The sequence below is a fragment of the Eupeodes corollae genome, chromosome 2, assembly GCF_945859685.1.
Source record: "Eupeodes corollae chromosome 2, idEupCoro1.1, whole genome shotgun sequence".
Classification (NCBI taxonomy): Eukaryota; Metazoa; Arthropoda; class Insecta; order Diptera; family Syrphidae; genus Eupeodes; species Eupeodes corollae.
In genome coordinates, this window is record NC_079148.1 from 26,925,056 (window position 1) to 26,939,387 (window position 14,332).

Here is a 14,332-nt window from a genome sequence, read left to right on the forward strand (position 1 = left end):
ATCATTTTTCTCCCAATATATTTTCACTTATCAGAGGTTGACAGACTCATTTCCTTATAACTTGAATCAGATTTCATGAAACTCTTTAACCCTATCTGCGATTGAGATGGAACGTCGATTCTTTCAGAAAAAAAAGAATATCCTAGATTGTCCCAACAAAATAAACAACAATTCTTATTCTTTTCCCTACATACCTGAACCCGGTCTAAGTAAACAGAAAAAAATTCCTCTTTTTATTTTATTGAACCCCAGTAATGGAAACAAGTTTTCTAAAATAGTCACAGAGGGAGGAGATTCTATTACAAATTTGCCGATTCTGTGAATATAAATCCGGCCAAATATACAATCACCTTTTCTGTAATTCCCTTCCTCTCCCCAATTCGTGCCATAAGGACACAGGACAACCCTTTATTGTCAATATATAAGGCTTGTTGCTATACCAATGTGTAAAAATATATCCTTTTTTTCCATTAAATTCCCAATTCGAGACACATTTTCCCTTTAAGCATTTTTCGTTGTTGTCGTTGTTGTTGTTGTCATCTTCGTGACTGTCGTTGTTGTAGTCGACGTTCGTCATTGGTCCTGTTGGGTTTGGATCGGGCTTTCAAAAGATTTATGTCCATTGTCATGTCATCTTTGATAACCCATATCCGTTCTGTGTAGCTACAATTCACCCGGTGCCCATTGGGATGTAAAATATACACAAAGGGACACACATCACTTGCTATTAACATCTCTGTCTCTGAGAGGGATATGCGACAAGATTGGCCTAACTCTTGAACTGGATTAGAGCCTAAAATCCTGTCCTCCGAGAGGGAATACACAAATTACACACACACACTTATATATAAGCACGTGTATTGTAGGAAAGTAGTTTGAACCGAAAATTCCCGAAATGCATGTCATCCACACAAGAGGAAGGACTTGGACTGCGGACTGTGGGTTCTATGTCCGACAAAAAGAAGCCACAGGACGATGCGATGCCCATATATGTACAAGGACGAATGACATATCAATCAGCATCATCATCGAAACAGAAAGGAAAGCAAAAACAGAAACAAACCAAAAACAAAAACAACAAAGAAAATTAAAACAAAAACAAATATTAAAAAAACAACAGAACGACACAACATCAACAATGATATGAAACATACCCATCAGCGTAGATCCCGGATGAGCCAGTCAACGCCAGAGCCTTGTAACGAGCCTGTTCATCTGTCGGCAGGACAATGTCAACAGAACGCGACCTCGTTGCATTTATATTGGGTACGGTGAGGAAACATCCATCCTCGCTCGGTTGTAATTCTTCGGTTTTGCCAGTCGACGAAACCTTAGAGAAGCACGAGTCCACCGATGCGGCACGGTCCCGCTTTAGGTCGGGCACGGCCAAATAAATATCACGAACGACGAGCGTGGGTGCTCCTCCGCCTGATGATGATGCTGACGCTGAGGTGACTGTTTGAGGTTCAGTTTGCTGTTGCTGCTGTGCCTCTTCCTGGGAGACATTTTCTAGGGAATTACCTGTGGGCTCAACGAATATTGCCTCCTGGCGGGATATCGAACGACGACGTGTTCGCAGCTGAACCGGAGGCACTGACATGCATTCGTCGTCGTCTGGCACCACTGAAATACATGGTTCCGGTGGCGGAGGCAGGAGTTCTATTGAAGGTGAATGGGGCATGAACTCAATCGAGGGCGATTGCGGTGGTGTGGCAGACAGGCACATTGAAGACATAAGCGAAACAGGTGGCGATCCATGTTCGAAGGGGAATTCATGGGGCGCAAAGTCGCCATTTGTGGGCGACAGAGTAAATGTAATGTTGCACGGGGTGGTTGGTGGGGGCGGCACAAGGGTATTACCAAACTGAGGACTGCCATCGTCCATGCCTTCGTCTTCGCTCGTCGTCACCGAGGGCGTCCTCTGATGTTGATTGCCATCCTCTTCGGCTTCATCCTCACTGCAACTCGTACTGTAGCTCAATGATTTCAACTCCCTGTGATCGATGAAGAAGCGTTGCTCGGCACTAACCTGCTTCTCATATTCCTCGAGGTACAGACAATGGTAGCAGGGGGGCGGGGTTTTGGTATTCGAAGACCTTCGGGCTCGCATACGACGCGGAACATCGAGGAATGTACCCGAATCATCGCTGCCAGCCGAATCGAAACTTCTCGAACGCTGCGACTGTGGCTGAGGCACTTGAAGGAGACCCGTATCCGAAGAACGTTCATCGGCCGACGAGGATGATTGCTGCTTCAGCAGATGCGACGTTGTGCGTTGCGCTTCGAGTTGCATCTCATCGAATGATGCCGAACGTACCTGGGAATTTATGTTTAAGATATAAATTTTATACTTTTAATCTCAGGGGTATTCTGGAGTAGTTATTCAAAAAATGGTGTCAAAATTTCATCATGCAAAGCTGAAATAATAAAAATTCGGGATCTCAAAAAGAACAAAGCAAAAATAAATAAAGGTTACTTAGGGAAAAGAGTGAGGGGTGGTTTAAAAAACAAAAACCCTGACCTAACAAAAGCTAAAACGGAAATTTCAAGAAGGAGCACACATACCAACATGCTAGAAAACTATTTTAACAAATTTGGGGGCTTTTCAGGGCACGTTTTCTATCATTAAAACTTGTTTGAGTCTCATGTTGGGCGCCAATTTGTAGTTTTGTTTTTCTCTTAATTGACCGATGCATGCCTCGTAAAAGTAAACGAACTTTTCAAACAAAACTCAAAACATTTTAATCTTCAACACACATGTCAAGAAAATAAGTGGATAATGTTGTTTTTCTTAAGTTACTCCTTTGGGATCAGTAATAATAACCATTATCATCAAAAAAGACGGAATATCTATGTTTCGAAAAATAGAGCTATGAAAAAACATTAAACATATTTCCTCAATTAAATTATAAATATATATTCTACATTTTCTTTATGGCCGAATATTTTAACACGTGTGACAAACACATTTCCAACACACTACAAGTTTTATGTCGTGTATGGAAAATAACAATAAACAGCTTTTGGGAAAATGGAAAAATTACGCATAGGTAGTAACTATAGAGTAAATCTAAAAGGCATACGTTAAGTTTATGCAAATATTGTCACGAGATTTTCATATTTTAATTCTTTGTTTTCTCAGGACACACACTTTGTCACGGAATCAGGAGAACTACTCTATACTAAATGTAATTCAGTGTAAACAAAACTATAGAATGAGTGACAAAATTAAAGTACATTTATACATATTACAGTGCTTGTGTTAAAGGTAAAAAATAAAAGGGCGTATTTCTGTGTATTAAGGGGAAGAGATGACGGGTAAGGGTATAATTTATTACAAAAACATAAAGGGTGTTTTCTTTGAAGTGCCACGATAAAAAAATACAAATCTCAAAAATGCGAGCTGAACTATAGCTTCAGACGAATAAAAACCAAATATAAGAAGACTTTAGGCCTTGATTCTTAATTGCTGAATGCTTTCAAAAAATTAATGCAAAATCAGCCGTTTCTTGAAATACAAATCTGAACTCACTTCCGTCTACAAAATAATATGCCCAATTGATTGGTTGCGTTAATGAATACGAAAAAGAGAGCAGGAGCCAATATGGAGCCTTGTGGTACACCAGCGACGTTCAGCTGAAGGTATCTTTTAACCAAATGAAGAAGTAAAATTTCAAATTCTATATTTTTCGATTTGTGGTTGTAAAACTCTATTAAACGTTTTGGAATTAAATAGTGCAATTATCTTAATTTTTCGAAAAGCTTTATGCTTTCATGGCCTTGGAGAAAGAAGAGAAAGAAAGGAAAAAAGTTTCATAAAACCTGTTACACTGAGGATATGAATCTTTCGACAATTGATGTATAAACAAAACGAGATCACAAAATGTTTAATAGCCTTTTAAGCAATGCATTGAAATTGTAAAAATTTGCTACAAAAGAGCTTTATAAAGTGTGGTTAAATTTTAAGGGCAGATGTTAAATGTAAACCACATCTAAAAGTCAAGTTATTTTCTGCATTTCATTTGACATTTGTCAATTAAAAAAAAATACAAATTTCAAACATGCGAGCTGAACTATAGCTTCAGACGAATAACAACCAAATATAAGAAGACTTTAGGCCTTGATTCTTAATTGCTGAATGCTTTCAAAAAATTAATGCAAAATCAGCCGTTTCTTGAAATACAAATCTGAACTCACTTCCGTCTACAAAATAATATACCCAATTGATTGGTTGCGTCAATGAATACGAAAAAGAGAGCAGGAGCCAATATGGAGCCTTGTGGTACACCAGCGTCGTTCAGCTGAAGGTACCTTTTAACCAAATGAAGAAGTAAAATTTTAAATTCTATATTTTTCGATTTGTGGTTGCAAAACTCTATTAAACGTTTTGGAGTTAAATAGTGCCGTAACTAATTCAATTTGAATCATGGAAAGACACATAACCAAGCAACGCGTTAAAGTTATTCGGGCTTATTATGGAAATGGGCGTTCAAAAAATAAAATATGCGTTTAATCGGAAAAACCGTTCAAGAATTTGAGCTAACCGAGTCTGTAGGAGATGTGAAAATACCAGTGCATACTCGTACTGCAGAAAATATTGCTGCTGGTTCCGATAGTGTGGCTGAAGAGCCGTCCACCTCAACTCGTTGTCGTGGCCAACAATTGCACCTCTTGTCATTGATGAACATAATGCAAAAAGACTTTTATTTACACAGTTGACAAGGCGCAATCGACTGAAGAATTAAAGCATCTTGACCGTTTAAGGCGTCGTCAATGGTGAGAATGGTGGCAAGAAATAGCAACAGTGGATGACCAATTTTCGAGGAAAATCATCTTCATTTGTGGATTTGTCAATAAACAGAATTGCCACATTTGGGCAAATTATAATCCAAGAGTGATTGTTGAGAAACCAATGCACCCTCAAAGGCTGGCGGCATCATGGGGCCATAATTTGTTTCCAAAATAAAGACGGTCAGGCAGCTAATGTGAACGGTGTTCGCTATCGTGAGATGATGATAGCGCACTTTTTATGACCCAAACTGTAAGAATTGGATGTGGACAGGACGGTGCCACTTGCCACACAGCTAACGAAATAATAGCCATACTGCATCACTTGGTGGCGATGGCAATTGGCCACCAAGATCATATGATTTAACACCGTTGGTCTTCTTTTTTTGGGGTCAAGTCAGTAACAATTGAAGAGCTGAAATATGAGATAATTGGGGAACGGGTGTGTGCCGCTGAGGTTTCGGAGCCAGAATTTTGTTCCATACAAAATTGAACCATACCATAATAAAAATAAATATTAATACTTTCCCAAATTATTTATGTTTTATTTAAAATGAACAACGGCCCTTAAAATTCAACCAAATTTATATCCAATTGATGTTCTACATCCGTAATACACCAATAACGTAAAAAACTAAGCGCAATAACCTCTTAAATAAGATATTTGATGTTTAAAAAAGAGAGTAGGACACAATACGGAACCCTGTGGTACACCAGCTCTGTTTTTGTTTAATGCAAATTATAAATTCTGATAGACGAAGAAGTGGTTCATTGATACAAAGTACAATATTTTTTGATAGGCAGATGGAAACGTGGGCAACTCAATAAAAAATGTAGCATTGGAAAGATGTTAACCTAAAATCTTTGTAATCAGTGAACTACGACTATCAACATCCTTTAATCAGGACTCTTTCATCAGAACCAAATTGTATTCTTAAATTGTGAAGCAAAAATGTACAGAGTCCGGCAAAAAAACCTCCCGTATTTTAAGGCGTATAATGGCGTAGCCCTTATGTGAGAGTTTGGTGTGCTGTTGCTGAATTTTGTGTGTTAGGTCCGTATTTTTTCGAAGAAAAAGGGCAAAAAGTTTCAGTTAATGCGGATCGCTACTGTCACATGGTTGAGACCTTCTTCCATCCAAACTTAAATCAGTTTACTAGGAACCACAAAGTAGTCTGCTTACAATTTGAAAAATTCAATACAATTTTTCTGTTAAATTGTTTATTTATTTGTCATTGCCTTTTAAAATATGGGAGATCTTTTTACCGGACCCTTTATGTTTAACATATATTTAATTTTTGTAACTGTCATAATGTTGGAAGCATACAAATTACAATTAATTCACATGTTTTTGTCAAATAGCATTAATGAAAGCATTCAACAAAGAACATTTCTGACAAGATGTTCCTTTATATAAAAAATATTTGTTGATTGCAAAATGGAATGACAATTCACTTAATGGTAAATGTTTTAATCGCCAACATCATGAGCATATAAATCAGTTGATGCCATTTTGACGGCTGCTATCATCATAATGAATGCATTCAGCGATTTAAAGTGAATTCCGAAATAACGATGACACGACGACGCACGTATGTGCAGTGCATTGAATATTGAATTTATTTCTGGGACATTAAATTCATTAAATTGTTTGCACATGATATCTGAATTGAAATGGGACAAAATTTTATCATTGGAAATAACGTCGTTGGTAGTCGCCGCGTCGCTGTCAAATTATAGGGGCTCATTTAATTTTTAAGCCAAGGCCATAATTCCTGGACTTTTATTTGAATAGCAATAATAAAATCTGATAGCAAAAACAAAACCTAAAAAAACACCCTTTGTTTAAAACCCCATTCTGGAGCAGGAGTCAACAATATGCTTTTAAGTCAAGGCAAACAACCAGGAACCACCAGGAATGAATCACGATGGCCGGTACGGTACGGCAGCGGGCGTTAGGCTGCTTTACATTATTTGCATATGTACATACGTTAAGGCGAGGGTGATATGTGTTTTGTGGTTAATGCGCGTTTGTGACTCATGACCATCAGTGATAAACGAAACGAACGAACAGGCGAACTGGGCGAATACATCGCGTTCGTTTTGAAAGTACGAATAAAGGACTTCTGACTGATTGATGGTGGTTGCTGTCCGTTCTGTTCGTCCTGCTTCACGTCATCGTCGTCGTCGACTACGACGGTGATTCGGATAGAATTATATACAATGTTCAGTGAGCGGAAATTTATGGAATTATGGAAAAATTATCCTTGTGGTTTGCTTTTTTACCTACTCCTTTTTTTACATATACATACACACAAATATGTAAGTGTACAAATACATACATAAATATATTATTTATTTCTACTCTAATTGTTAGCGAAATGAATAAAAACAGTATCATAGAGAGTGATTTTTTAATTGATTCTTTGAGCAAGTTATTAATATTAATTAAAGTGATGGCTTTTTATTTTATTTCAGTTTACCACAAAATCATTAAAATACAAATGTAAGTTATGTTTTGTTTGATAAATCACATTCTGATATAATTACCTATACATAGCTGTATTTTTTTAAATTGAAATTAATTAATATTTTATAAATGTTTGGCAGGTCGCTATTATTTCCTTTTATACCAATTCGGAATGTTGATGGATTGTTTTACTTAATTACACAGCGAATCAAACATGAAAAGAACAGATTTTGACACATAAATATGGTCAATTGCCAATAAAAAGTTGAATCAAAGTTTTGAGTGAATTAGTTAATAATCATTTTATACCAATTGGTCTAAAATAAATATACACTTCAGTCGAGTTTTCACGATCAAGGATCAAAATGAAATCAAAAAGTAGTAAATCACCATGATACAATTGGATTTAACTTATTTTATTTTATTTGTGTACGCAATAACATTCCACTTTTAAATTATACCAGTTAACTCATCTATATATGACGGGAAACAAGTAAAATCGAGGTGGACTTTATTGAATATTAAAATAAAGCTTAAGGAGACAAACAGATGTCATTTTAATTTGGAAAATTTTAACTCAAAACATATGTGTTTAGTTGCATTAGACCAATAAAAAGGTATAAAAGGTATAGGACATTTTATTTACATATCTACATCGGGTTTTATTGAAATATTGAAGAGCTTAGAGAATCATGAATGATTAGGACAAGTTCGGAAGGTGTATTTGTTTTATACCTGTCATTATACTGATGTAAGATGACAGAGTTATTAAATAAGCTTTTGATTTGAATTTTTGTGTGAAATGTTAAACGGCCATTTAGAATTTGATAACAAAAAAACTTTAATATCATTTTTTTTAAATGCAGCACTAAAAGCTTAAAAAGTCATTCTAAATTAAAAAAATCGCAGTCAAATAATATCTTGTAATTTAGTAAATTTTATACCAATCAGCATGATTTAAAGAAGAATAAACACTTTTTAATGTTTTTTTTCCATCTTTTTCTTAGATTTTCTCTTAATTAAGACCAGTTTATACCAATCAGCAAGATTGTTTCAATAAATGAATTTGCTTAAATGCTTTTTTTCTGATGTATCATAAATTATTTAGGTTCAACTTTTGCGGTACACATTTGACATACAGAGTTGGTTTTGTGATTATACCAGTTTCACTTTTAACACGACAGATTTCTGGGGTTATCTTATTGAATATTGAAATGTGCTCTTTAAAAGAAACTGATTGCATTTTAAAAGTTACACTTAGAATTATGATACAATTGATACAAAAACAGGGGCGCTACAAAAGTAGACCGACAGGGACAACAAACCACGCCGTATTTCTTGCCTCTTTTTTGATATTTCTCTTCCGTAAGGTTTGCCATTTCATGATGGAAACATAAACGAGCCAATAAAGAGTTGAAATTATTAAAATTTACTACCGAAATTCGGAGTTAAAAGTTACGAAAAAAAAATTGGCCTACATCCTTACACGATTAAATTGACGCAAGAACTGAAACCGCTTGAGCACCAGAATCGTCGTATGTTCGTGAACTGGGCTAAGTAATAATAAATTTACTTCAGCGATGAGGCTCTTTTTTGGCTGAATTGCTTCGAAAATAAACAAAATATGCGGTGTTGGTCAGGCAGCAATCCTCACGTACTCCATGAGTCATCATTGCTTCCCGATTAAACTACGGTTTGGCGTCATAAGGTCGTACTTCTTCCGTGATGATCAAGACCGGCACGTTACAGTGATTGCTACCGTTCAATGATAACCGAATATTTCTGCACCCAATTGGATGATATGGACTTGGAAGACATGTGGTTCCAACAGGACGGCACCACAAGCCACACAGGGAATTTAACAATCAATTTATTGAAAACCAAGTTTAAAGAACGTCTTATCTCACGAAATGGTCCAGGCGCTTGGCGGCCTCAGTCGTTCGATTTGAAGATGATAAACTATTACATGTGGGGCTACGTCAAGTATATGGTCTATCGGTATCGGCTGATTTTTGCTTGAAAACCGAAAAATCTAAGATTGGGTTGAGCTTCTGGGCGTCCCCGTGGTGGCCATGCAGAAGTACAGAATTTCATTGATATCCAAAACCGTTATTGTTTAATTAAAAAAAACTTTAGTAGTAGCATTGAAAAATCCGACAAAACTGCTTGCTTATGTTAAACTCATTTATACCAGTCACACATTCTGTAAAATTTTACATACATGAATGGAGTTGTTCAATGCTCTTAGTATGACAATTTATATATACAAATTTTATTTTAGAAGCTTGTTAAGTTAACTAAGGCATGTTTGTGCCAAAGGCCAGTTATAATAGTCCTTAGACTAGTCATAAACAATGTTACACAAAGCTTAACATATGTATTTTGGTTTCTTAATGTATAGCACTACACTGTAAAACTCTGAATACATCTTGACTGACAAATTCAAATCCAACAATTGTTTTTCTTACGATTTAGACCAGTTTATACCAATAAACCACAAATATATTTCCTTTAAATTTAGAACAAAGGCAAAAAACATTTAAATTTTCAAACTTAAAGAAGTAATTCAGTTTTTATATCATTTATGAAATCATGAAGTACAAATTTAAAATTGATTCGTCACAGTCCAGCCGTGCCCATTTCCATTTCCTAATGATAAAGGACCTCAATAACCAACACGATCTCGTTTATTTGAAATGTTTATTAGTTGTTTGTATTCATTAGCCGAAAAACAAACAAAACTTTAGCTATCACAAATTCTATTCACTCCTACAATTAACAATATTCGATATGTACATTGTACTACATGTACTGAACTGTACATAATACGTTGTTATATGAACTAAACAATAAGAGGAAATATCAAAATTTCGTATGCAAATGATATTTGTTTTCAATATTTGTGGCTAGCCAGTCATATTAAGTCCATACACGGAATACACCATTGATGGTTGATGTCCTACAAATTGCTTTTTTATTATAAAAGAATAAAAATCAAACTTTAATGAACAAATAGAGCTACATCCTGCCCACCTTTCACCTCAACCCTCTATTTCAAAAATGAAACAATAGAATTTCGGAATAAGAGGGTTTTTTTCGTATTTATCTTTTCGCTTACAGATGAAAATCATACCGATACATAGGAAACAATTTATTTACATTTATGTAAATTCAATAAGAAAAACATTAATAAAAGTGAAAAAATATGTCTAAATTTTGAAAATAAATTGTTCTGACACAATTTATTTACATTTTTCTTTCTAACGCCGACGACACACGTCAAAATAAAATGATTCTGAGAATAAAAAGGGGTTACAAAATAGATAAATAAAAAAACAAAACAAAAGAAAATACCATCTCATAAAATAAATATCGTTACAAAAACGGAAATGGTATAAAATAACAAAGTAATAAGATTTACATCAATATCACAAATGATGAAAGGAATTTAAAATGGCAAACAAAAAGCACACAAAAGAGATTTTCTATTTCATCGTCTAGAAAGAAGTAATTGGTTAAGTTCTTAGAACTGTCAAGTACATTATTTTCCAAACTGCTACACTCCTAAGACGGAAATTTAAATCCCACGTGAATAATAAAGAATTTTTTTGGACATTAGACCAGTTTATACCAATTAACTATAAAAATCACTAAGATTTAACGACATGCAAAACAAAAGTAAGATTTGAAAAAGATTAAAAAACTAACACTAAATTTAAAAGAATTTTTTTTCGAAAAGTGATCCGAATTGAAGAGAAGTAAAAGTGTCAAAAATAAGCACTTGAAAGGCAAGTTGAAAAAACGGATTTTTGAAAAAGTGCTCAATAGAAAATGCAAGAATTCAAAATTATTCCAGAAAAAAACTAGAAAACAGAAACAATTGAGAAGTTTGTTTTATATTTTTTCAGACCTGTTTGGGTACTTCGAGACTATTTTGAGTTTTCATTTCGGCCCCAGTTGGTGTACGTGACCTTGTAAAGGTGGTACGCAAACGGTGCATTCTTCCAGCTAAAATGTGGTGGCTAGTCTACCACCATTTGTTACTGCGCTGCTCTGCTATACTGGACGTTGACTTTTTTGTTCTCAATTTCTTTTTCTTGTTCTGTTTTAAATTTTTAAAAAAACTTTTTTGAAACTCGTTTTTGATGTTATTCGAGTGACTGCGGCAGCGACGACCGACGATGACGTAGACAGTGGCAGGTAGTAGTAGTATAAGTTGTTTATTTTTTCTACTTCTTTGATGGATGCCCTCCCCACCCTCAAACGAAGGTGGTGAAGGCTACATGCAACCCCATCGTCTCCATCTTGTTTTCCAATCCATTTTTCACGTTTTCGCTGCTTACAACAGGAACCGGAGATGAATCCAATGAAATAAGTTTTAAGGTGTTTTTTATTTGTTGTAATCCAGTTTTTCAAATTGAAATTTGAATAGAAAAATGAATATTTAGACGAGAATCCTTGCTGTTGCTTCTAAAATACAAGAAAAAGAAAAGTAATAAAAAAGGCCCAATTAGAAAATGAAGTAAAAATTTACAACATTTCGAGAAAAGTTGCTTGGTTTTCTATATCGCCGCTTGAGATGTTATAACATGAAATTTAATAAATTAAAGAAAAACCAAAAAAGGATGAATTTTAAAAGCTGAATTGAAAAACGACGAATGTGCTTAAATATTCTTCTTTAAAATATTTATATAGGTATAGGAAATTCTCGCTCCCTTTCGATAAGACATACATAACACTGTAGATGTTTTGATTAGACTCAATCAAAAAGGACATTTTTTTAAAAGTTTTCAAAATTCTTCTTGATTTAAAACCATTTAAGGCTGCTTCCTATAGATTTTTAATTTGTACCAATTCTTGGCTTGCTTAAACAAAGAGTCCTTAAATTTTGTATGCTAGATAAAATCTGACAGATCTTAGTGGGATAAGGCAAGAGATGTGCAGTGTTAATGTCTGGCCTTTAAGGTCTGTGTCCTGAATGTGCTCTTTATTCCGCATCCTTCGTCCTTTTATACTCATTCATATACATTTTTTCGTTGTATATGTATAAATGTTTATATTTTTATACTTCTTGTTTTATTTTTATGTAAATGAGGATAATATTTACATTTTGACTTGTGCACAGTTTCCTGTCAAATCCAGTTAAAGTGCTCTCTAGTATTTTTACCAAGAGAATATGTTTGTAAAAATTTGAGCATCATTTCAGATTGCGGGTGGTATGAAGGCGTGTGTATAGGTGATGGGTGCGATTTCTGGTGGTTAAAGGATGCACTCAAAAGGTATTTACATGAATCAGGACTAAGGGGATATTTATTTATTTATTTTTATTTATATTTTATATGTATATGTACGACTATGCTATGGTTCGTATTTCTACATACTATGGAAAAGTTGTTAAATATATTTTGTTTTTATTTTCCATATTAACAGGTTGTGTGTGTAGGATTTGTTTGATGCTTATTTGCATATAGGAAACGTGTGATAAATTAACGATAGGGATATGTTGTGGAATTCAGATAAAACTGAAAAGATACTTGAGATTAAAATATTGCACATGGAAGATATTTTAAACTGAAAAAAATGATACTGAATTTATTTTGATGAAAAAGAACGATTTAAGAAAGCGGAACGAAAGCTTACTTAAAGAAGAATTGGAACAGTTTATGTTATCAGGAATCATAAAACATCTGAATTTGTAAAAACTTAACTTATCTTAAGCAATAACGAAAAGTTACTATCGTTAGCCTCTTGAATTTATAAAGTAGTGATCGGGTCTTATAGACGAAATTTTAATTTGATAGAAGATAATAATCAAATTAAAACATCATATCGATGCAAATTTTTACTGTTAGCAGAAATCATTAAAAGGAAATTACACATATATAAATATAACGTCTTGTACCGAAAACTCCTTTTTTCGATTGGTTTGGCTTGTTGCTTTTTTTCTTTTCAAGTAAACATAAGTTCATTATGCCAATAATTGTAAAACTTCATAAATATTTATTTTTCAAAACGTTTTTCATATAAGTTATGTAAATTTGGTTTTATTTTGCTGACACAATTTTGAACTTTCTATTTGAATCGTTGCCGAAATTCTAAACAAAATGAAAACTCGATCTAGTAATTCTCGGTATGTCTATGGACCGTCATTTTTAAAAATAAGAACTCGAAAACTTGAACTTATAGTTATAGAAATTAACGTGTTTTTACTATTCTTGTAGCGCCCCGTAGATAGTTCTGTCTCGAAGTTTTGGCATTTTGCAAACAAAATAAGAACATTTTTCAGTTCTCGTTGGAGTAGACATTCGTTTTAGAATTTGATTTTAGAATTCTCATTTTCTTTCGAAATTAAAGTTATGTTTTCGTGTTATATTGAATTTCGTTTGAAATTCTTGTTCTTGTTAACTATTCTTTTTGATCAAAAAAGTTTCTTGCAAATTTAAACAACTGATTCAGTTATTAAAGCAATCTCTAGAACATCATATGATAAATGTAATTTAAATGAAAGAAACTATTTTACAGAGTTCTAATATCCTAGATCCCAAATTTGATTGCTCACGCTTAAGAACTTGAAAAAGAAATAAGTTGGAACTCAATCGAGTTCGAATTTATCAATGAACCGCAGTTTTAGAGACTTAAACTTAGTCAAGAAATTGGCCGTACGATTTATAAAATTGAAAATGTTGAAATTTCTCGATGTTTCATCTTTTGACACTTCCCAACTTAAAAATATGCCATTATTAAAAATGCAACGATACAAATTTTAGCAACGGATTAATTTATTTTATTATGACAATTTGCTACAAAATGGTAAGGATTTGTTAACACAATGACGAAATCTAAAGTTCTTTTGGACCGTCTTACGGAAGTAGGGCAACTGATAAACTATTCGTAAGTGATGTCAAGAATCGAAACCGTATATGCATCGCTCAAGACTATAGTTGAGAATATTGCTGTTGTAGCTTGTAGTGTGGAAGAAAATACAGGTTTGTCAGTTTCTCGTCGATCTTGAAAAAATTCATTCTACAAATGAAATTACGTTCCATGAAGATTTACATCTGGAGGGTTTTTAAA

The 14,332-nt window shown here is 34.2% G+C and overlaps 1 protein-coding gene across 8 annotated transcripts in view; it reads right to left on the reverse strand.

Annotated features, from left to right (window-relative positions):
- LOC129947773 (eye-specific diacylglycerol kinase) overlaps positions 1 to 14,332 on the reverse strand; it is a 413,734-nt gene that overhangs the window by 138,606 nt on the left and 260,796 nt on the right. For all 8 annotated transcript variants that reach the window (XR_008781760.1, XR_008781761.1, XM_056058465.1 and 5 more), the window contains 2 exons: positions 11,169 to 11,728; positions 1,155 to 2,317 (listed from right to left, as the gene is read on the reverse strand). Coding sequence is in view for 6 of the 8 variants with exons in the window: in XM_056058465.1 (XP_055914440.1) it covers positions 1,155 to 2,317; positions 11,169 to 11,258 (1,253 nt within the window). In the remaining 2 variants the exon portion in view is untranslated. The remainder of the gene's footprint in view (positions 1 to 1,154; positions 2,318 to 11,168; positions 11,729 to 14,332) is intronic.